At 47.3% G+C, this 21,622-nt stretch overlaps 1 protein-coding gene across 2 annotated transcripts in view; it reads left to right on the top strand.

Annotated features, from left to right (window-relative positions):
- The first annotated feature begins 4,567 nt into the window (after positions 1 to 4,567).
- PELP1 (proline, glutamate and leucine rich protein 1) overlaps positions 4,568 to 21,622 on the top strand; it is a 57,496-nt gene continuing 40,441 nt past the window's right edge. Inside the window, exons 1-5 of one of the 2 annotated variants that reach the window (XM_068274104.1) lie at positions 4,568 to 4,903; positions 13,037 to 13,104; positions 15,315 to 15,420; positions 17,903 to 18,052; positions 19,832 to 19,903. In XM_068274104.1, coding sequence (XP_068130205.1) covers positions 4,772 to 4,903; positions 13,037 to 13,104; positions 15,315 to 15,420; positions 17,903 to 18,052; positions 19,832 to 19,903 — 528 coding nt within the window. In that variant the 5' untranslated portion in view covers positions 4,568 to 4,771. The remainder of the gene's footprint in view (positions 4,904 to 13,036; positions 13,105 to 15,314; positions 15,421 to 17,902; positions 18,053 to 19,831; positions 19,904 to 21,622) is intronic. The other variant, XM_068274105.1, reaches the window with a different exon arrangement.

Here is a 21,622-nt window from a genome sequence, read left to right as displayed (position 1 = left end):
GTTCTGCGGTTTTTGGTTTTGACCCTGCATATTTAGGCATGCGAAAGCAAATGCTTATTTGCATGAGCAATGTCTCGTGATTAGCCAATAGGCCAAATTTGCAAAGCCAGATTTGTCAGGTTCACTTGGTTGATGCACACATGCTTTTTCTCTGATTATAGTTAGCATTGCATTTCTTTTTTCTAAGGGCAGGTAGTGAGTGGCTTGTTTTAGGAGGTGAGAGCCCTGGAGCAGGCTATTTGCGCCTGTCCGCCCCTTATGTGTCGCGCCCAGGTAATGCGCATACAGCAGAACGCAATGGACGTTGAGGTAAGTGCCTGTTTTTAATCTTGGGAGGTGTGTGCGGGCGGCTCTTCCCGGCGCTGGCCACGCTGGGGAGATCGCCTGCACCCCCTGGCCTCCACCTCCGGGGTGCCGCTGTGTGGGTGCCAGGCGGTGAGAGTGCCTGGGACCCCCGCGGCCCCCCGGTTGTATGGGGGCAATGGGAAGCCTCCTCGTGGCGCCCCTGGATAGTGCTGTATAGCATGAACTAATTCCCGCAGGGCGATTGTTTTGCGGTTTTTGGTTTTGACCCTGCATATTTAGGCATGCGAAAGCAAATGCTTATTTGCATGAGCAATGTCTCGTGATTAGCCAATAGGCCAAATTTGCAAAGCCAGATTTGTCAGGTTCACTTGGTTGATGCACACATGTTCTTTCTCTGATTGTAGTTAGCATTGCATTTCTTTTTTCTGAGGGCAGGTAGTGAGTGGCTTGTTTTAGGAGGTGAGAGCCCTGGAGCAGGCTATTTGCGCCTGTCCGCCCCTTATGTGTCGCGCCCAGGTTATGCGCATACAGCAGAACGCAATGGACGTTGAGGTAAGTGCCTGTTTTTAATCTTGGGAGGTGTGTGCGGGCGGCTCTTCCCGGCGCTGGCCACGCTGGGGAGATCGCCTGCACCCCCTGGCCTCCACCTCCGGGGTGCCGCTGTGTGGGTGCCAGGCGGTGAGAGTGCCTGGGACCCCCGCGGCCCCCCGGTTGTATGGGGGCAATGGGAAGCCTCCTCGTGGCGCCCCTGGATAGTGCTGTATAGCATGAACTAATTCCCGCAGGGCGATTGTTTTGCGGTTTTTGGTTTTGACCCTGCATATTTAGGCATGCGAAAGCAAATGCTTATTTGCATGAGCAATGTCTCGTGATTAGCCAATAGGCCAAATTTGCAAAGCCAGATTTGTCAGGTTCACTTGGTTGATGCACACATGTTCTTTCTCTGATTGTAGTTAGCATTGCATTTCTTTTTTCTGAGGGCAGGTAGTGAGTGGCTTGTTTTAGGAGGTGAGAGCCCTGGAGCAGGCTATTTGCGCCTGTCCGCCCCTTATGTGTCGCGCCCAGGTTATGCGCATACAGCAGAACGCAATGGACGTTGAGGTAAGTGCCTGTTTTTAATCTTGGGAGGTGTGTGCGGGCGGCTCTTCCCGGCGCTGGCCACGCTGGGGAGATCGCCTGCACCCCCCAGCCTCCGCCTCCGGGGTGCCGCTGTGTGGGTTCCAGGCGGTGAGAGTGCCTGGGACCCCCGCGGCCCCCCGGTTGTATGGGGGCAATGGGAAGCCTCCTCGTGGCGCCCCTGGATAGTGCTGTATAGCATGAACTAATTCCCGCAGGGCGATTGTTTTGCGGTTTTTGGTTTTGACCCTGCATATTTAGGCATGCGAAAGCAAATGCTTATTTGCATGAGCAATGTCTCGTGATTAGCCAATAGGCCAAATTTGCAAAGCCAGATTTGTCAGGTTCACTTGGTTGATGCACACATGTTCTTTCTCTGATTGTAGCTAAAAATTATTAGAATTGGATACATGACTGTGTAATATTGCAGACTTTTTTTTTTTTTATCGCAATCATGTTTTTGTTTGCCTTTTTTTTACATAAGTCTTTTATTTTTTTTCGTGTTCGATTTCGTAATTGTGCAAAACACGATAGAATTAGCAAAATGTGCGGTATGTAGGGAGGAAGCATAAAGTTGTCTGCAGGAAATGGAAAAATGTAAACGCAAACAAATCCTCATGAATCATGATCAACCCATCGATTTTCATTAACCGTGCGACAGGTGGGATGAAATGCGCATGGTTTTAACAAGTGTGTGCCCTGCCTAAGCGTGCTACTTAAAGAGAGGAAATGCCACTCACAACAAATAAAACTAAAGATTTTAAAATAAATCGGCCTGGAGCACTTGCAAGCCACCAGTTAAAGTGTACTTGAGGCAAACCTCATGTCATAAGTCAAATACTTACCTAAGTAGAGGCTCCTACACTGTCCACTGTTGCCTATCACAGACTACCCAAAGGAATCCAACAAACGCTTGTCAGATTCCAAACTCGGGACTGTGCTATTTAAAGCCTGGTTGCTAAGCAAGATGCTGGTGGTGGCTATGAACCTATTCAGTAAGGAGTTCTTTGGGCGAGACTCCCTAACACTGCTACTGCCTACTGAGTGCGCTCTAGTGGCTGCCTCGCAAGAGCTTTGAGTCTGACAGGATAAAAGCGCTATACAAAAAAATAGAATTATTATTATTATTATGAAGCCTGGTTGCTAGGCAAGATGCTGGTGGCTATGAAGCCTGGTTGCTAGGCAAGATGCTGGTGGCTATGAAGCCTAGTTGCTAGGCAAGATGCTGGTGGCTATAAAGCCTGGTTGCTAGGCAAGATGCTTGTGGCTATGAAGCCTAATTGCTGGGCAAGATTCTGGTGGCTATAAAGCCTGGTTGCTAGGCAAGATGCTGGTGGCTATGAAGCCTGGTTGCTAGGCAAGATGCTGGTGGCTATGCAGCCTAATTGCTGGGCAAGATTCTGGTGGCTATAAAGCCTGGTTGCTAGGCAAGATGCTGGTGGCTAATGGCTATGAAGCCTGGTTGCTAGGCAAGATGCTGGTGGCTATGAAGCCTGGTTGCTAGGCAAGATGCTGGTGGCTATGAAGCCTGGTTGCTAGGCAAGATGCTGGTGGCTATGAAGCCTGGTTGCTAGGCAAGATGCTGGTGGCTATGAAGTCTGCTTGCTAGGAAAGATGGTGGTAGCTATGAAACCTGGTTGCTAGGCAAGATGCTGGTGGCTATATGATGCCTGGTTGCTAGGCAAGATGCTGGTTACTATGAAGTCTGCGTGCTAGGAAAGATGCTGGTAGCTATGAAACCTGGTTGCTAGGCAAGATACTGATGCCTGGTTGCTAGGCAAGATGCTGGTGGCTATGAAGCCTTGTTGATAGGCAAGATGCTGGTGGCTATGAAGCCTAATTGCTGGGCAAGATTCTGGTGGCTATAAAGCCTGGTTGCTAGGCAAAATGTTGGTGGCTATGAAGCCTAGTTGCTAGGCAAGATGCTGGTGGCTATAAAGCCTGGTTGCTAGGCAAGATGCTGGTGGTGACAAAGGTTGTTATGTTTTCTGGTTTCTAGATAGGCTGCTGGTTGGTATAGTTTTTGTTTGCTATGCAGGTTGCTGGCTGTAATAGTGTCTGGTTGCTATACGGGATGCCAGTTGCTGTAATATCTAGTTGCTAAGCAGGATGCTAGTTGTGATAGATTGGTTGCTATACTATATGGTTGCCAGGGATTCAGCTGTTGTTTATACCCAGCATACCTGATAGATGTTTGACTTCCACATAACCATATGATATATCAGTTCTCTATCAGTTATCAATGCACCTCTGGTAACATGACGTGTCTCTCTTTGTCTATGAAACCTGGTTGCTAGGCAAGATACTGATGCCTGGTTGCTAGGCAAGATGCTGGTGGCTATGAAGCCTTTTTGCTAGGCAAGATGCTTGTGGCTATAAAGCCTAATTGCTGGGCAAGATTCTGGTGGCTATAAAGCCTGGTTGCTAGGCAAGATGCTGGTGGCTATGCAGCCTAATTGCTGGGCAAGATTCTGGTGGCTATAAAGCCTGGTTGCTAGGCAAGATGCTGGTGGTTATGAAGCCTGGTTGCTAGGCAAGATGCTGGTGGCTATGAAGCCTGGTTGCTAGGCAAGATGCTGGTGGCTATGAAACCTAGTTGCTAGGAAAGATGGTGGTAGCTATGAAACCTGGTTGCTAGGCAAGATGCTAGGCAAGATGCTGGTGGCTATATGATGCCTGGTTGCTAGGCAAGATGCTGGTGGCTATGAAGCCTGGTTGCTAGGCAAGATGCTGGTGGCTATGAAACCTAGTTGCTAGGAAAGATGGTGGTAGCTATGAAACCTGGTTGCTAGGCAAGATGCTGGTGGCTATATGATGCCTGGTTGCTAGGCAAGATGCTGGTGGCTATGAAGTCTGCTTGCTAGGAAAGATGGTGGTAGCTATGAAACCTGGTTGCTAGGCAAGATGCTGGTGGTGACAAAGGTTGTTATGTTTTCTGGTTTCTAGATAGGCTGCTGGTTGGTATAGTTTTTGTTTGCTATGCAGGTTGCTGGCTGTAATAGTGTCTGGTTGCTATACGGGATGCCAGTTGCTGTAATATCTAGTTGCTAAGCAGGATGCTAGTTGCGATAGATTGGTTGCTAGACTATATGGTTGCCAGGGAGACAGCTTTTGGTTATACCCAGCATACCTGATAGATGTTTGACTTCCACATAACCATATGAATGGTCAGTTCTCTATCAGTTATCAATGCACCTCTGGTAACATGACGTGTCTCTCTCTGTCACTGTGACTGCCAAGCCGCCCTTCGTCCCGTTACCATGGAGACGGCTGGAGACTGAGGCGGTGACGCCACGGCTGAGCCGCGCCGGCTGATGACGCGTGAATTAGTGGCGGCGGTGGCGGGAAGATGGCGGCGGCGTGTGTGGGGGTCCGGATGGTGGAGGCGGCGGTGGCCGGGCTGCTGGACGGGGAGCTGAGTGAGGGGGAGCTGGGGGAGACCATCCGGGGGCTGCGGGAGCACGGAGCGCTGCGGGGAGAGGTGAGAGGAGCGGCCCGGTGCAGCGTGTCCTCATTACTGCGCGCGGCTTTGTGTGTGTGTGACCTGTATGTGTGTGCGCCTCTCCCTTCACTGTGTGTGACCTGTATGTATGTATGTATGCCTGCCTCTATGTACACGTGTGTGCCTGCCTCTCCTTCATTGTGTGTGTGTGTGTGTGTGTGTGTGTGTGTGTGTGTGTGTGTGTGTGTGTGTGTGTGTGTGTGTGTGTGTGTGTGTGTGTGTGTGTGTGTGTGTGTGTGTGTGTGTGTGCGCGCGCGCGCCTCTCCCTTCACTGTGTGTGACCTGTATGTATGTATGTATGTATGTATGTATGCCTGCCTCTATGTACACGTGTGTGCCTGCCTCTCCTTCAGTGTGTGTGTGTGTGTGTGTGTGTGTGTGTGTGTGTGTGTGTGTGTGTGTGTGACCTGTATGTGTGTATGTCTGCCTCTATGTACACGTGTGTGTGTGTGTTGTGCACGTGTGTGCCTGCCTCTCCTTCATTGAGTGTGTGTGTGTGTGTGTGTGTGTGTGTGTGTGTGTTGTGCACATGTGTGTGTCTGCCTCGCCTTCATTGCCAGCCTGTGTACATGTGTGTGTCTGCCTCGCCTTCATTGCCAGCCTATGTACATGTGTGTGCATCTGTCACTCCTTCACTGGCAGCCTGTGTACACGTGTCTGCATCTGTCACCACTCCTTCACTGCCAGCCTGTGTACACGTGTCTGCATCTGTCACCACTTCTTCACTGCCAGCCTGTGTACACGTGTCTGCATCTGTCACCCCTTCACTGGCAGCCTGTGTACATGTGTGTGCATCTGTCACTCCTTCACTGGCAGCCTGTGTACATGTGTGTGCATCTGTCACTCCTTCACTGGCAGCCTGTGTACATGTGTGTGCATCTGTCACTCCTTCACTGGCAGCCTGTGTACATGTGTGTGCATCTGTCACTCCTTCACTGGCAGCCTGTGTACATGTGTGTGCATCTGTCACTCCTTCACTGGCAGCCTGTGTACATGTGTGTGCATCTGTCACTCCTTCACTGGCAGCCTGTGTACATGTGTGTGCATCTGTCACTCCTTCACTGGCAGCCTGTGTACATGTGTGTGCATCTGTCACTCCTTCACTGGCAGCCTGTGTACATGTGTGTGCATCTGTCACTCCTTCACTGGCAGCCTGTGTACATGTGTGTGCCTACCTCTCCTTCACTGGCAGCCTGTGTACATGTGTGTGCATCTGTCACTCCTTCACTGGCAGCCTGTGTACATGTGTGTGCATCTGTCACTCCTTCATTGCCAGCCTGTGTACACGTGTCTGCATCTGTCACCACTCCTTCACTGCCAGCCTGTGTACATGTGTCTGCATCTGTCACCACTCCTTCACTGCCAGCCTGTGTACATGTGTCTGCATCTGTCACCACTCCTTCACTGCCAGCCTGTGTACATGTGTCTGCATCTGTCACCACTCCTTCACTGCCAGCCTGTGTACATGTGTCTGCATCTGTCACTCCTTCACTGCCAGCCTTTGTACACGTGTCTGCATCTGTCATCACTCCTTCACTGCCAGCCTGTGTACATGTGTGTGCCTACCTCTGCTTCATTGCCAGCCTGTGTACATGTGTGTGCATCTGTCACTCCTTCACTGCCAGCCTGTGTACACGTGTCTGCATCTGTCATCACTCCTTCACTGCCAGCCTATGTACATGTGTGTGCATCTGTCACTCTTTACTGGCAGCCTTTGTACACGTGTCTGCATCTGTCATCACTCCTTCACTGCCAGCCTGTGTACATGTGTGTGCCTACCTCTCCTTCATTGCCAGCCTGTGTACATGTGTGTGCATCTGTCACTTCTTTACTGCCAGCCTGTGTACATGTGTGGGCATCTGTCACTCCTTAACTGCCAGCCTGTGTACACGTGTCTGCATCTGTCACCACTCCTTCACTGCCAGCCTGTGTACATGTGTCTGTATCTGTCACCACTCCTTCACTGCCAGCCTGTGTACATGTGTCTGCATCTGTCACTCCTTCACTGCCAGCCTGTGTACATGTGTCTGCATCTGTCACCACTCCTTCACTGCCAGCCTGTGTACATGTGTCTGCATCTGTCACCACTCCTTCACTGCCAGCCTGTGTACATGTGTCTGCATCTGTCACTCCTTCACTGCCAGCCTTTGTACACGTGTCTGCATCTGTCATCACTCCTTCACTGCCAGCCTGTGTACATGTGTGTGCCTTGTGTACATGTGTGTGCCTACCTCTCCTTCATTGCCAGCCTGTGTACATGTGTGTGCATCTGTCACTTCTTTACTGCCAGCCTGTGTACATGTGTGGGCATCTGTCACTCCTTCACTGGCAGCCTGTGTACATGTGTGTGCATCTGTCACTCCTTCATTGCCAGCCTGTGTACACGTGTCTGCATCTGTCACCACTCCTTCACTGCCAGCCTGTGTACATGTGTCTGCATCTGTCACCACTCCTTCACTGCCAGCCTGTGTACATGTGTCTGCATCTGTCACCACTCCTTCACTGCCAGCCTGTGTACATGTGTCTGCATCTGTCACCACTCCTTCACTGCCAGCCTGTGTACATGTGTCTGCATCTGTCACCACTCCTTCACTGCCAGCCTGTGTACATGTGTCTGCATCTGTCACCACTCCTTCACTGCCAGCCTGTGTACATGTGTCTGCATCTGTCACCACTCCTTCACTGCCAGCCTGTGTACATGTGTGTGCATCTGTCACTCCTTCACTGCCAGCCTGTGTACACGTGTCTGCATCTGTCATCACTCCTTCACTGCCAGCCTGTGTACATGTGTGTGCCTACCTCTCCTTCATTGCCAGCCTGTGTACATGTGTGTGCATCTGTCACTCCTTCACTGCCAGCCTGTGTACATGTGTGTGCATCTGTCACTCCTTCACTGCCAGCCTGTGTACACGTGTCTGCATCTGTCATCACTCCTTCACTGCCAGCCTGTGTACACGTGTCTGCATCTGTCATCACTCCTTCACTGCCAGCCTGTGTACACGTGTCTGCATCTGTCATCACTACTTCACTGCCAGCCTGTGTACACGTGTCTGCATCTGTCATCACTCCTTCACTGCCAGCCTGTGTACACGTGTCTGCATCTGTCACCACTCCTTCACTGCCAGCCTGTGTACACGTGTCTGCATCTGTCATCACTCCTTCACTGCCAGCCTGTGTACATGTGTGTGCATCTGTCACTCCTTCACTGGCAGCCTGTGTACATGTGTGTGCCTACCTCTCCTTCATTGCCAGCCTGTGTACATGTGTGTGCATCTGTCACTTCTTTACTGCCAGCCTGTGTACATGTGTGGGCATCTGTCACTCCTTTACTGGCAGCCTGTGTACATGTGTGGGCATCTGTCACTCCTTCACTGGCAGCCTGTGTACATGTGTCTGCATCTGTCACCACTCCTTCACTGCCAGCCTGTGTACACGTGTCTGCATCTGTCACCACTCCTTCACTGCCAGCCTGTGTACATGTGTCTGCATCTGTCACCACTCCTTCACTGCCAGCCTGTGTAAATGTGTGTGCCTGCCTTTATTTCACTGTCAGCCAGTGTACATGTCGGTGAGCGTGTCTCTCCCTTCACTGCCAGTCGGTGAACATGTGTGTGCCTTCCTCTCCAGCTTGTGTGCTGTGTACCTGCCTCTCCCTTCACTGCCAGCCTGTGTATGTGTACATGTGTGTGCCTACCTCTCCCTTCACTGCCAGCCTGTGTACATGTGTGTGCCTACCTCTCCCTTCACTGCCAGCCTGTGTACATGTGTTTGCCTACCTCTCCCTTCACTGCCAGCCTGTGTACATGTTTGCCTACATCTCCCTTCACTGCCAGCCTGTGTACATGTGTTTGCCTACCTCTCCCTTCACTGCCAGCCTGTGTACATGTGTTTGCCTACCTCTCCCTTCACTGCCAGCCTGTGTACATGTTTGCCTACCTCTCCCTTCACTGCCAGCCTGTGTACATGTCTCTTCCTTCACTGCCAGCCTATGTACTTGTGTGTGCCTGCCTCTCCTATATTGCCAGCCAGTGTATATGTGTATGCTGTGTACATGTATCTGCCTCTGCCTTCACTGCCAGTGTGTGTACATGCCTGCCTATTCACAATCGGTGATAATTTTTACCACCTCAATGAGGGCCAGCAGACTTTGAATACTATAAACAAATTGTGTAGGCAAGCTCAATTTAGATAGAAGGGGTAAAATTGGCAAATCAAATGTTGGTGTGCACCAGGCTTACAGTGGACCTGAACTCTTACATAGGACAGAAGGAAATCAGAGAGAAATTGACCCTGTGTGTATTTAGAGTTTATCCCATCTAATTCCCTTTCATTTGTGACTAAGCACAAGTTGTAATTTGATCCCTCAGTTATCAGCTGACTGCCATGGCAGAGAGTTAATTGGTAAACACAATATGGCTGCTTCCATGAAAGCAGGAAGTAGACAAACTGCAGATTGATTACCGTATTTGTATGAACTGTATCAAAGAAATAGTTTTTTTTTTTTGTTCTTAGTTCAGGTCTGTTTTAACACATGTGGTGTAGCGCTGTCACTGTCAGACCCAGAGTACAGATGAGCGATATCTCAAATATACATCACTAAAAAATGTATCTGGTATCTCATACACACCTTGTTTTTTTATCAAATTTTTTTTATTATCAAATACAATAAGTGTATACAAATACAAGAATAAAAGTGGTACAAACTTCTGCATATGAGTATTTGTACACGCTTTGAAAACATACATACATGACATGTTAAGTATATAAAATACAAAAAAACAAACACAAACTAACTTAGAACAGGCTATCAAAACCTCTGCATTAACAGTCACAGGCACTTGGCAATAGATTACAACCTAGCAATGCATACTGCCTCTCTAGATGGCAGTGTCTACAGTATGCCTAATTGTAGGTGGGTGTCGGCAGCACTAAGGCGTCAGTTACCGCCACCCTCAATGGTAACCGTAGGCTGGACTTTAGATGGGTAAGCTAAAACAGGGTCCACCGAGCAGGGGGGGGGGCTAACAAATCGTTGATATGGCCTTGGAAACCGGAGAGGCTAGGTCACATTTGTTCTAAGAGGGAAGGGGGCAGACCACATAGGTTGCCTCTCACTTCCTGAAGAGTCCAGACTAGTGTCTGTACCTGGCACAGAGAAGGAGATCCAAGGAAGAAGCAAGGAAATAGTGAGAGAAGTAGAGAAAGAGTCGTAGATGAGAAGGAAGAGCAGTAAAAGTTAGAGAGGGGAAAGGAGGAGTAAGGGGTGGCCAGCCCTGGCTGCACCAGAAGTCCTGGATGACTGCAAAATGGGCCTTTGGGGAGGCCAAATCATGAGCCAACACTAAAGTGGTACTAGCCCATTAGACTGCTGAGAGGGATGAGGAGAGTCCCTGGTGACCTTGTTTAACGGACAATAATCTGCAGATCAGATCCACCAGGATGGATTTTCAGATCTCCAGATAATTGTCTGATCTGCAGATGAATGTCTGTTAAACAAGGTGTGTATGAGATGTTCAGATATAGACTATGAATGCATTTTGCAGGAACTGATCTTTTGCAGATAATGATCTGTTGCATGTGTACAGCATCTTTGTGTACATCATCTTGCAAAGATTTTTATCTGATAAGTTCAGCTCAATAGAATAGACTAGGGCTGTGGAGTCGAAGTCGGAGTCGGGGCAATTTTGGGCCCCCGGAGTCGGAGTCGTTGATTTCATAAACTGAGGAGTCGGATGATTTTTGTACAAAATCCACAGCCCTGTTAAGTATTAGACTAAGGAGTCGGAGTCGAGGAGTCAGAGCCATTTTGGGTACCCGGAGTTGGAGTCGTGGTTTCATAAACTGAGGAGTCGGAAGATTTTTGTACCGACTCCACGGCCCTTAAATAGACTGTGTAGGTATGGCTCTCGTACTACATGGAAGGTGGTAAAATTGGTCTGTGATCTTAAATTTTCCAAAGACTTTTATCTGATGTGTGTACCCACCTTTATGAATGGAAAAATGCATTAGATGTGATGTATTTTGCAGACATACTGTGTCTTTGCGAATCCATTCACAAAAATCATGCAGCAATCAATGCTGTCACTACAGCTAAGTTAAAAGCTGGGATCTTCCTTACAAGAATAAAGTCTCTTGCGTAGTCCCATACACCGCGTAGAGGTAGCCCAGTGTCGTATGTGTCCTAACTCTGGCCCTGTAACATGCATAGCACAAACATGCACGCATTCAACTCATCAAAACCTATCTAAGAAATAGGTTTTGATGAGTTGAATGCGTGCATGTTTGTACAATGCATGTTACAGGGCCAGAGCTAGGACACATACAACACTGGGCTACCTCTACGCGGTGTATGTGACTATGCAAGAGACTTTATTCTTGTAACGAAGATCCCAGCTTTTAACAGAGGATTTGCATGAGTGTGCGGAAGTTCATTTTGACTTCCCTGTTTTGCTTGCCACACCCCTTCCACCTCCCTATTAAATCTGCAAGTGTTTAAATATCCTAGTTCAAGGTGCGGAGCCTGGATTTTGTGTTTTTTGTTTTTTTTTATATGGTAGGTCCAAACGCATTTTAGTCTGAATCTGCTCTGCCCCATTCAGTGTTTTTAAACGTGGCTTGCGCCACTCGATGAAATGTAGGAGCTTTGCGCTGCCACCTGTGGGTTGCAATAGAGAAAACCCCTTATTGCAGCTCGTCCGCTCCTTTCTTTCTGCGATCTGATTGTGAAGGGTGGGGAGTTGCAGCTTGGTCACCATTCTCCTCCCTGAAGTTAGTGCACCTCTGCTTGGGGTGAGTGGGCTCTCTAAAAACACACAGGGTGCATTCCTTTCAGTTTTCCTTGTGTCCTGTGTAAGAGTTCAGAACCGTTTTAAAGCTAGGTGCAAGTCTGATGGGATGAGAGAGGGAGTCCAAGAGTTTGAGGGCAGCCTTTGAGAAGTCTTAAGATGGCCATACACTAATATATGGCCACTAGATTCGACCATCAGATCGATCCCTCTCAGTTCACTTCTGATCTAAGAGGGATTGAATCCCACACACTGTATGCAGATTTTCGAAAATCTGTGGAGCCGCCTGCTGGACCATCCAGTGAACTTTGCCCCACTGTTTGTTGTCAGCGGAGCTCTCACCGGTGCACTGGCACTCCTCCCTGTGTCTTCTCTCTCTCGGGGCGTCTGGGTCATGTGACATCCACCAGAGACCAAACACTAGAGGTCAGGTGTGTATGCTACGGTGCCTCTAGGGTTTGTCACATGACACAGGTGTCCCGAGAGAGGAAAGCTGCAGCATGGAGAGAAGACACTGGACATGGGAGGAGGCACGCCGGCAGATAGGTGAGAGATAGCTCTGCTCAAACAGTCTGCATCAATTGTCCCAAAACCGGACAACGTTACTGCCGCGCTCCTGACCTGCTGTCTTCTGTCTGCCACAATCGACCTGTTCAATTGATTTTGACTTTAATTGGAATGTCTACGTACCCGATGCTAGAGGAAGTCCCGGGCAATTAGTAGATTTTAAAAAAAAAAACCTCGAACATTTCCTTTTAGATTGGTCAGCACCATTTGTTTGTGCCATTGATTTTAGCAGATTTGATCACAGTGATCGAATCTGCTGGATATCTATGTGAAAAATCAGTGTATGGCCACCTTTAATCTCAGATATAGTGTTCCAACAAAGTATCAACAGGGATATGTGAGGGAGCAGGCTGGTGTTGTACTTTTTCTGTTTGAACTAGATGGACGTATGTCTTTTTTCAACCCAAATAACTAAGTAACTAAATGGGACTTGTTTACACACCCTGGCAGAATTTATGATTTCTCAACCATTTTCTAGTGAGAAAAAATTCATTAGAAAAAAAAACACATTAGAAATCATTTGTAAAGTGTCTATTGTGCTTTGTCCATTATGTTGCTTCAGTGAAGAGGTCCTCATGCGTTTTGTTTAATTGATTAAATACTGATTCTTGTTGATTTTCTTGTTTGCTTGATTCTTGAAATATTGGTCTGTGGATTTTCTAATGCACAGGCTGTACATTACATTTCTCTGGCTTCTAACTTGCTTGTTGACTTTCTCGGATGTTTGCAGGAATGACTCGTTGGTTTGTTGTGTTTTCAGGCATCGGTGGCGGCGCTGCCAGGTCTGCTCTCCAGCTGTAACTCCCGATTGCTGTCAGCAGCTACCAGGTATGTGATGCTTCCGCAACTTATATGTGTGATCTGTTATCTGCGAGTACTGGGGTGGAGGTGTCTGATATCTTGGGGTAGGGCTGCACGATTTTGGGTAAAAATTGAAATTGCGATTTTTCTGTCAGAAATTGTGATTTTGATTTCTTTTTTTCCCCATTTTTCCAAAACAAGCTTTAGCTTGTCCTAGTGTACAGTGTCGTGCGCAGCGGGTTTTGGGGGGGGGGGGGGGGGACTGGGGTGCAGTGGCATAGCTAGCATAGTAGCCCCAATATAGGGAGTTTAGTTGCCCCAGTGTGGCTAGTATAGTGTTCCAGTATAGCTAGCATAGTGTTCCAGTATAGATAGTATAGTGCCCGGCAGTATGGGTAGGTAGTGCCTCAGTATAGGTAGTGCCCCAGTATAGTTAGTATAGTGCCCCAGTATAGCTAGTATAGTGCCCAGTATGGGTAGGTAGTGCCTCAGTATAGTTAGTATAGTGCCCCAGTATAGCTAGTATAGTGCCCACTATGGGTAGGTAGTGCCCCAGTATAGCTAGTATAGTGCCCACTATGGGTAGGTAGTGCGCCAGTATAGCTAGTAAAGTGCCCCAGTATAGCTAGTATAGTGCCCAGTATGAATGGGTAGTGCCCCAGTACAGCTAGTAAAGTGCGCAGTATAGGTAGGTACGCCGTTGCGGCCATGCCCGCGCCTGGCCATGATCCGCTTACCACAGCCGCTGCGCCGTGCCACTGAAGCAGTGCTTATTTATGATGTTAATGAGCCGGGCAGCGGGGGGAGGAGAGTTCAGTCCAGAGCGGCACACAGCTTCTCCAATCGCTGGATAGCAATGGAATGACTGAGGCAGTAGGCGGAGCTGTATGCTTTAGTACAGCTCCGCCTACCGCTGCCGTCATACCATCGTTATCCAGCGATTGGAGAAGCTGTGTGCCTCTCTGGACTGAACTCTCCTCCCCCCCGCTGCCCGGCTCATTAACATCATAAATATGCACTGCGTCAGTGGCACGGCGCAGCGGCTGTGGTAGGCGGATCATGGCCATGCGGCCAAGCACTTAAAGACCGAAAACCGCCGGATCCAGACGATCCCAAAATCGTCTTCACAGGAACCGCGGTTTCGGTTTAAAACCGAGAAATCGTGCAGCCCTATCTTAGGGTTATCTGTCAATAGCTATAACATGAATACAAGAAATGGAGAGGCAAAAGCTTACCTTTCTAGAAGGTTTCACACCAGTTCAACTGGAAAGAAGAGTTTTCAGCACAAAATAGACAACGCGTTTCACGTCGGGTGCTATCCTGCTTCTTCGGTTAGTATAAAATGTGCACATTTTTACTGACCTGAGGAAGCGTAGCACCAGTGAAATGCGTTGTCTAATTTGTGCTCAATAAAAATCTTTCCTGTTGAACTGCTTTGAAACCTTCCAGAGAGGTAAACCGGGCGGCTCCACCCCAGTACTAGTTACCATAGACCTCTATTGGAGGATTGGCTTTTTTTAGATTTTTCTTTGCTGGAAAGAACGGGGGGGGGGGGGGGGGGTGTGTAATAATTGGCGCAGGGTAGCGGGTAGTAGGAGTAGCTAGGGGGACAGGTAGTGTTGTGCTTTTTTTTCCACGGACTGCTCAGCTGTTTGTGGCGCGGTTCAGCCACCCGGCTGCCGGCCACAATCATAATTGAATGTAGCCGAATGGCAGTGTGGGTAACACACTTGGCGGCATTACCCGACGGTGAAAAAACATCTCTTGTTGATCCTAAGTACGGCAACCACAATGCTCAGATGCTACTACAGTGATGGGGGGAGGGGCATGCCTGTCACCGCCTTCATCGCCTTCATCTGCTTGTGGAGAATAGACTTTAGGAGTAGGTAAGGGGAGGGTCAGTGTAAGAAGTAATGACCAGCCAAACAAACGTAGCAACATGCAGATTGCTACTTACCCAGGAAGTAGATTTGGTAACGAGTTAGTAGCAGCATTGCTGATCTACTAGCAGCTTCATCCGGTGGTCAGATTGCCCAGCGCCATTTTCTCATGCATGCTGGGAGGAGGGCCTGTAGGGTGGCGGACAGGCATTGGCCAAGATGATCCACCAGGCTGATCTCTCTCTAACACATTGAGGGGAGTCAGGGCCGCTGTACATACACTAGAGAGGCATTTAGCGCACATGTCAGGCTTTAGTTTTCTCTTCCATGAGGTACCATGTGCTTTCTTGTGTGCAGGATTGAAGGGCTGTCTCTCCTGTCATTGGTTGTGGAGGAGTCTTCTACAGAAGTGTTCCAGCACCATTGCATCTCCTGGATCCGCACCGTCCTGCAGGTCATACAGGTGAGGGGGGAGCGTCCACTGACTGAATAGGACACGTCATGCATCTCTCGCCGGCACAGAGGTCCATGTGAAATATTATAAAGCCTTTATCAAAGGAAACTGAGCACTTGGGTGCGCCAAAGTTCACAACTTAACTACTGAGGGTTTTTTCCCCTTATGGACTAGAGCAATTTTCACCTTTCTGCGCTTCTTCCATTCAATCGACAATAACTTTATCACTACTTTTCACAAAAAAATTATCTCTATCTTATGGGGGTTTTTTTTGCCAGCAATTAGGCTTTCTTTGGTTGGTATGTTTTGCTATGAATAATTTTATCCTAAATGCATTTTAGCTGGAATATTAAAAAAAAAAAAAAATTCTCAGTTTTTGGCCATTATAGTTTTAAAATAATAGGTGCTACTGTGGATAAAACCCACACATTTTATTTACCAGTTTGTCCCGGTTATTACGTTTAGAATATGTACTTGGTACAATGTATGGAGACAATATTTTATTTGGGAATAAAGCTGTATTTTTTCAGTTTTGAGTCCGTTGCTAATTAAAAGCCCTTATTTGCAAAAATAACACTAATATACCCTCATGACATACATATTAAAAAAGTGAAGTCCCTAAGGTAACTATTTATGGGTTGTTGTTTTTTTAAGTCATTTGAGTTTTTAGATATATATAGGGAGGTAAGGGGTTAATTTTAATGGGGAATTATTGTATTTAATGTATGCAGGGTGTAATTTTACTATTTGGCCACTAGATGTGTCTGTGTCCCAGTCACACGATATGACTAGATCAGAACCCAGAGGATGGTGTCAGCGTTACTGCGCTGCCCAGTGGTGGAAGAGTCCCTTCCACCACCCCTATTCCATCACTGAGTGGCACTGTAACGCAGACTCCATCTGAGCCCCGATCACGTCACACCATTTGATCGGAAGCCAGAAGGCGATGTCGGGAGTGCAGTACTGCCATGGGTGGAGAAGAAGCCGTTCGAACCAGTAACCGATACCTCCCTGCCGCTCTGCATAGCCTGCCAGGGTGGGGGAAGCACACTTCCCCAGCAGCAAAAAAAAAAATGTGGCCTTGCAGCGCACGTATAGTTTACTATATGAGGCTGCTATAAGGTTAAAGGACACCTGACCTGAGGCAAAGCTTCCGGAGATGAGCGCCAAGGTCTGTCCATGCTGGATCCACATGCCTCTGTGCATTGTTAGTCTCTTGTCCGCCTTGCTGGAAGAAGTACTGTGCAAAACATGCTCTGAAGAAGCAAGCTTAGTCATTTGGAAGTGCATTAAAAACAAAAGCAAAAAAAACAGATACTTACCTAGGAGAGGGGAGGCTCTGGGTCCTGTAGAGCCTTCCTGCTCCTCTCCCGGTGCCTGTTCCAGCGCTGGCTCCCCCAGTTTGGTCAAATACTGCTATGTCCACTGCCACCGGAGCGCTCAGAAGACATCAGGAGCCAGAGCCGCCTGTCTTCAGGAGGACTCGGCTCCCGTTGACTTCCGAAGTCCCCCGCGGCAGGGAATTCAAACTGGGAAGGTAGCGCTGCACCAAGCGCTCTATAGGATCCAGAGCCTTCCCTCTCATTAGGTAAGTATCTGGCTTTTTTTTTTTTTTAAGAGATTCCCAATGACTTTAACCTTGCGAAAGAACTGTCAGACCTTTGCACCCCCACTGCTTTATACCGCTGTGTCTACCCAGCCAAATTAAAATGACACTGAAGCGGAAAAAAGTGATATAATGAATTGTATGTGTAGTACGCATAATGAATAGAACTTATTAGTTTCTTTCTTTTTTTTTTTTTTTTTTTTTCAGGTATATAGGTTTTTTTTGTTTTTTTTTAATAACATTGCATTATTCTCTAATATTTGCAGTTTACAAACTACTCTCTGTATTTCAATCTATGAAACAGCAGAGCTAATGACCCTTTGAACAGTACAGTACTACAGTAAAACCTTATCTGACGTTATCTTTCATTGTTTTTGATGTATAAGTGCTTTAAAAATAGCATTGCTTTATGACTAAATTAGTCGGAGAGCTCAGAGGAGCTCTTTTGCATAGGTAACAAGTGAAGTTTTAACTCTTCCTGTATTGGAAACAATATATCGTTGCTACAAATGTTCTATTTCTTAGCTGTACTACACATGCAATTCATTATATCATAAGTTTATTTTTACTTCTGATTCCCTTTAAAGGGGTTCTGAAGCAGCAGTGCCTTGATCTCTGTATTTCCTCCATGATTACTTCTGTATGAGAGCACGCTGCAGGTGACCCAGTCCGGCTGATCCATCCCTGCTGCATGCTATTGCTGGTGTGCACTCCTAGTCGTCATGGTTAGTAAAGATGTGGCGTATGTATATAAATAAAGCCTGCCTTCATGAAAGAATTTTGATCTTTGTTTAGCCCTCCCCCACATGTTAGAACTGGAGGTGTCCTGTCTGTATATTCTGCCTATTGCCCTGTACTGATGTCCTTGTATTCTTCTCTCTGCAGTCCCAGGATCCTCCCAGGGTGATCAGCCTGGCAGTGTTTGTCTTACGCTCTCTTCTGGCCCACTCCTCTGCGCTGCCCGAATTATCCCGGGAGATCTCCACCAATCACATCCCAGGACTGCTCACCTCGCTGCTGGGTCTCAGACGCCAGGTAACGCTGTTATTATTATATGCTAGCTGGTTGCCCAGTTATGTATTTGGCTGGTGATGGCCCGCTTTTTCTAACACTAACACACAATTGCGCAATGAGCAAGTTTGTGAGCTTTGCAGTCTTTGGCATCAATAATTTGCATTGAAATGAAACAAATCTGAATGGCTGTGGCTCCACCCCTTTTTCTGAATTTGAACCCCAGTCACCCAATGACCAACTGTACCAGGTTTAAGACTTGTGCCATTAACAGTGCAAGAATGGTAGCAATTAAATATTCCCCTTGAAAATCAATAGGTGAATTTTGATTGGCTTTTGTAGGCTCCACCCACTTTTCTGAATATTAATCCCAGTGACCAACTGGGCAAAGGTTGGAAACCCTGCCATTAACAGTGTAAGAATGGCTGCAGTTTACATTTTCCCAGTGAAATTTGTATTTGTCTCCGCCCACTTTTTAGTTATGGGGATAAAAAGTATCCTTTATGTTATTCCAGGTAATGTACTATGTGTGTGCCAAATTTCATTCAAATCCGTTCAGCCATTGTTGCTTGATAAACAAACATCCAAACGTTCGCATTCATAATATTAGGTATATATAGCCCCATCATCTTCCATGGCACTGTACAAAGTAAGAGCAGAGATGGTGTTAGTAAAGGTGAGTGAATATTCAAAAAAAATACTACCGCATGAGGTAATTAACCTCACATGAAACTTTTGCCAGACAGGTCTTAGTGAATTGGGTCCCATGTCTGCTTTGATTAACCCCCTTGCCGGTCCAATTCCTCCGGCAAGGGGGCAGTGCAGCACTTATTTTTTTATTTATTTATTTTTTTTAAAATCACGTAGCGAGCCCTGGGCTCGCTACATGATAACCGCTGAGCAGCGGCATCCCCCCACCCCCTCCGATCGCCTCCGGCGATCAGAGTAAGCAGGAAATCCCGTTAAGAACGGGATTTCCTGCTGGGCTTCCCCGGTCGCCATGGCGACAGGGCGGGATGACGTCACCGACGTCATGGACGTCGGGACGTCAGAGGGAATCCCGATCCACCCCTCAGCGCTGCCTGGCACTGATTGGCCAGGCTGCGCAAGGGGTCTGGAGGGGGGGGGGGGGCGGCGCTGCGGGTAGCGGCGGATCGGCGACGAGCGGCGGCGATCGAATGTTACAAGCAGCTAGCAAAGTGCTAGCTGCATGTAACAAAAAAAGAAAATGTGCAAATCGACCCAGCGGGGCCTGAGAAATCCTCCTACGCAGGTTACCCTGGGCTGAGCTCGGGATAACCGGCAAGGAGGTTAAGCTACACAACCTAGTATTTCTTCTTTGCTCTAATACATTTAAAGCATATTCTATACTACCACATTTTTTTTCTTTTTTTACTGGAACAGCATTCAATTAAACACAGAGCTTGAAAGTTCAGTGCAGAGAAATCTGGACGCATCCGAACTTTAGATAATGTTATCTTGTGTTTACATAAATGTATCATGAGAGGAATGTGACACATTCTCTGACTGTGCAGAAGCTCACGGGACACAGAGAGACACGGAAAGCATTTCTGCTTTCAATACAACATGAAGAACACCAGTTATGAATAAAATGCCAAGTCAGTTCTCGAAGCAAAAAATGTACTTTTGGGAACTTGTAATTTCTAAATTAATAATACTTATGCACAAAATCAAATATAACCGTATGGCATATAAAAAGTAGGCAAACATGTTTTTATTGAATATTATGTCAGGGTTTTATACCGCTTTAATAGGCGTGTCACTGACTTCTCTTTTGTGCAGTGTCTAATGCCAGCGCTGGAAGGGATCCGGTCGTGCCTGATTGCCTATCCCCGAGCCTGCGGATCCTTACGGGTAACGTATCCATGCTTTCTATGCTGCTCCTGCCAACACAACCCATTACCTCACCTCACAGCATGGTGTCATTTTACTGATGGACACTGGGAAAGATTCATTTGGAACGATTGGCTGAGGCAAGGTGGTCACACTCGGCAAATTTACATGGGCTTTCACATAATGGGAAATCGCACAGAAAAATACAAAGTATTTCCTATGGGCCTACTATGATTTCTGATTGCTTGCAGGCAAACCACACACCAAAGCATAGATGCGCAAGAAAAGCACGTAGCGATCGCACCATTATGCAGTAAAAAAGAAATTGTTTTTGCGATTTGGCAGTTCAAAATATTTTTGCTCCTCCTGTCAGAAATTTTGAACACAGCGGGTCCGCCGTACAGCAGATGGACTGGACAGAAATTGGCACGAACGCAATTGTAGTATAAAATTGGAGATCTGCAAGAATATTGCAGCGCAATCATATTTCTCAGTGGCAAAAAGCCCTTAATATTTTTAGACTTATCATGTGCTGTTTAGATTTGGGCCAGAGATATTCTAAGCAGAAATAGTTCTCCAGCCTCAGGGCACAGTGTAGGAGAGGGGCGCTGGGCGGAGGCAAGAGAGGCTCCAGCCTCAGGGCGCAGTGTAGGAGGGGGTGCACAGATCACTCAGCTATCATTCCTCTATTGTATTTGGTAAAAAGAGAGATACGGAGAGCCCGATATGGTGTAGTATGTATTGGAACAAGGAGAAATGGTGATAAGTAAGTAATATACTCACAAGCATGGGTTACCGCTTAGGTAACCACTGTATATGCAGGTGGGGAGATTAGACCTGTCCCCACTCAGGATTAAGATGTCGCTCTCTGAAGAAGGAAAAGAGGGTGTATCACCCTTCCACCCAGGGTGGATATCTTGATCGATTGGATGTACAGAGGCGCCAAAAGGATAAAATATGCTAAAATGTTTAAAATATTCGGGTGGCGGCGGTGGGCCGACCACTCACAAATAGAGACGATGCTGTCGTTTAAATTTCAGACAATTTATTTACATACTCCAAAAACAATGTCGCAACGCGTTTCACAGGCACAATCCCGCTTCATCAGGCATTAAACAGACGGAGTATCACACTGGAAAATGACAGAGACAAAGGTATATCAGAACACTGCAGGTGTATGGTAGTATCCAGGTATAGAAGTTCATAGTAATTGATTATATCATATCTTGTAGTGGTACAGTGTGTTGCCGGTTGAGAGTGCTATAGCAAGGAATAGCTTTTATTCACTGTGGTAGTAAGCGTGAGTACGTATAGGGCGTGCAGCGGTGTGGGGGCAAAATAGAATATAATGCCGTGGCGTATTGGTCACATAATATAGCGGGTGATAGAGATTGGAATGGTATGGTAAAAATGACATATCATGGCAAATAGTAAGAGACCCAGTGAAGAGAGGGTATATACAAATGTGGAGGGATAATAATCCCATAAGTAATTCCCCTCTGTATATATACATATATCCCCGAGTGCATACACCTGTACCCCTATGCACAGAGGGGACTTCCGGAGGGTGGGGGGGGTGAAGGTTGTATTTGTTACATTGGGAAGCGGGGGCTTATTGAGAGGTAACCATAGTAGCATGTAGGGGAAGTAGTGAGGCGGGAGGATGAGTAGAAGGAAAGTGAGGTAAGGGACATTGCGCAAAACATACATTAACAACATGAAGCACTAGAGGGTAGTAAA

Source organism: Hyperolius riggenbachi, chromosome 3 (genome assembly GCF_040937935.1).
Source record: "Hyperolius riggenbachi isolate aHypRig1 chromosome 3, aHypRig1.pri, whole genome shotgun sequence".
In the NCBI taxonomy this organism is placed as follows: Eukaryota; Metazoa; Chordata; class Amphibia; order Anura; family Hyperoliidae; genus Hyperolius; species Hyperolius riggenbachi.
The sequence above is the reverse complement of the archived record's forward strand: the minus strand, read 5'-3'. Positions and strand labels throughout refer to the sequence as shown.